Source organism: Vollenhovia emeryi, unplaced genomic scaffold (genome assembly GCF_000949405.1).
Source record: "Vollenhovia emeryi isolate VEMERY1.0 unplaced genomic scaffold, V.emery_V1.0 DF947068.1, whole genome shotgun sequence".
In the NCBI taxonomy this organism is placed as follows: Eukaryota; Metazoa; Arthropoda; class Insecta; order Hymenoptera; family Formicidae; genus Vollenhovia; species Vollenhovia emeryi.
This window is the reverse complement of record NW_011959298.1, coordinates 114-1,756: the sequence shown is the minus strand read 5'-3', so window position 1 is coordinate 1,756 and position 1,643 is coordinate 114. Positions and strand designations below refer to the sequence as shown.

Genomic DNA, 1,643 nt, shown 5'->3' with positions numbered 1-1,643 from the left:
GGTCCGGATTGGACCGCACCCTTCTGTCATGGGCGCTCTTCCTGCGCATTTTGCGTGCGCCGCGACGGGGGTGCCACCGGGCCCCCGCCGCGCCCCCTTGTTGTTGGTGGGGGCTGGTGAGCCGGGAGTCCTCAGCTCCCGACTCACCCCCTGGGATCCCTCTGCTATCCCAGACTTTTCCCCTTTTGGTCGCCTCTTACGACGGGCAGGGGATACCCCGGGCCTATTCGTTGGCGGGCCCCGGACGCCTTGCGGAGGGATCACCCCTCTCTGTCGACTTTTGGTCGGCCCCTCCCCACTTGCCAGGGGGAGATGTCCTTCCCTACCTAGCTCTCGGGAGAGGAGGGAGGTAGCAGGCGTACTGTCCCCGTCCTTACGGGCAAGGACAGCCGTCCCGCGAATCCCACCCCCCTCCACCGGGCAACCAGCCTCTTCGATGCGCGGCCACTCCTCTCCTCCTCCTTCTTCTCCTGGCCGCTGCTGCTCCTTGGCAACCGGAGGGATCTGCCTCCCCCCTACGTATCCTTTCCGCGTTCTCCTTCTCACGCATCACTGACTCGCAGTAAGCCGAGAACGCCTTCCACTTGTCCTCGCCCTCCACTATCGCTTCCACCACCTTCGGGAGGGCGAGGTCATCGCCGATCGCGTCCCTCAGGACGCGCCTCTGCCCAGCCCACGCCGGGCAGTGCTCCAGCGTGTGCTGCGCTGAGTCGTCCGCGCTGTCACAATGGTGACAGCGGGACGTGTCCTCTCTTCCGATCCGCCGCAGGTACCTACCGAAGCAACCATGCCCGGTGAGCACCTGCGACGTCCGGTACGAAGCTCTGGCCCAAGGACGCTCGAGCCATGCGTCCAATTGAGGGAGGATGGCCGACACAGTCCTCTGGCCCGCGCAATCTGCTCGCCCGAGCCACTGCCGCCACTCCTCCCTCATGTCCCTCTTCAGCTGAAGGGCTATGGCCCTTCTGATCCTGGGGGTTACTGGATCTCCCCTCCTCTTGGCCTCGGCCACCTTGTTATAGATAGCCGCGTGGACCTTGGCGGTCAGCTCTATAGGCGGTATGCACGCCATCAGTGTTGCCGCCGCCCTAGACACGGTTCGGTATCCCCGAATGACCCTGATGGCCATTCTCCTCTGCGTTTTGCGCAGGACGGCCGCAGCCGTCTTCTCCTTTTTCAGGGCGTCTGCCCATATGGGGGCACCGTAGTGGGCAATGGAGTTTGTAACGTTGCTGTACAGCTTCCTCACTCTGCCATGCGGCCCCCCCAAGTTGGGCATCACCCTGGACAGGGCGTTTGCCGCCGCGTCGAGCCTGGGCCCCAGCCCAGCAAGGTGGTCTTTGCAACTTCCACTTCCCGTCAATCCGTAGGCCCAGGTATTTTATTACCTTGCCCACTTGTATACTTGTCCCATCGACAGAGATGGTCATGTTAGGTGGCTCGCCCCTCTTTCCATCGTGGATATAAACTGCCTCCGTCTTCTTCGCGGCCACATTCATCCCCAGGGCTGCAATGGCTCTCACCGCGCACGCCACGGCGATGTTGGCGTTATTGGCCGCGTCCTGCCACCCATCCCCGCCGGCAAGCACGAGTGTATCATCTGCATAGCAGACCATCGTGCTGCCGGCGGGCATGGGTGTCCT

The 1,643-nt window shown here is 63.2% G+C and overlaps 1 protein-coding gene across 1 annotated transcript; it reads right to left on the bottom strand.

Annotated features, from left to right (window-relative positions):
- Positions 1 to 373: 373 nt before the first annotated feature.
- LOC105558811 lies at positions 374 to 1,072 on the bottom strand. Its single transcript, XM_012006730.1, has one exon. It carries the CDS (start codon positions 1,070 to 1,072, stop codon positions 374 to 376), a length of 699 nt encoding a protein of 232 aa, XP_011862120.1.
- Positions 1,073 to 1,643: the final 571 nt, after the last annotated feature.

Bases quoted from the DNA above. Each gene is read 5' to 3' on its own strand.
- LOC105558811 (XM_012006730.1), bottom strand. From the start codon at position 1,072: ATGGCGTGCATACCGCCTATAGAGCTGACCGCCAAGGTCCACGCGGCT.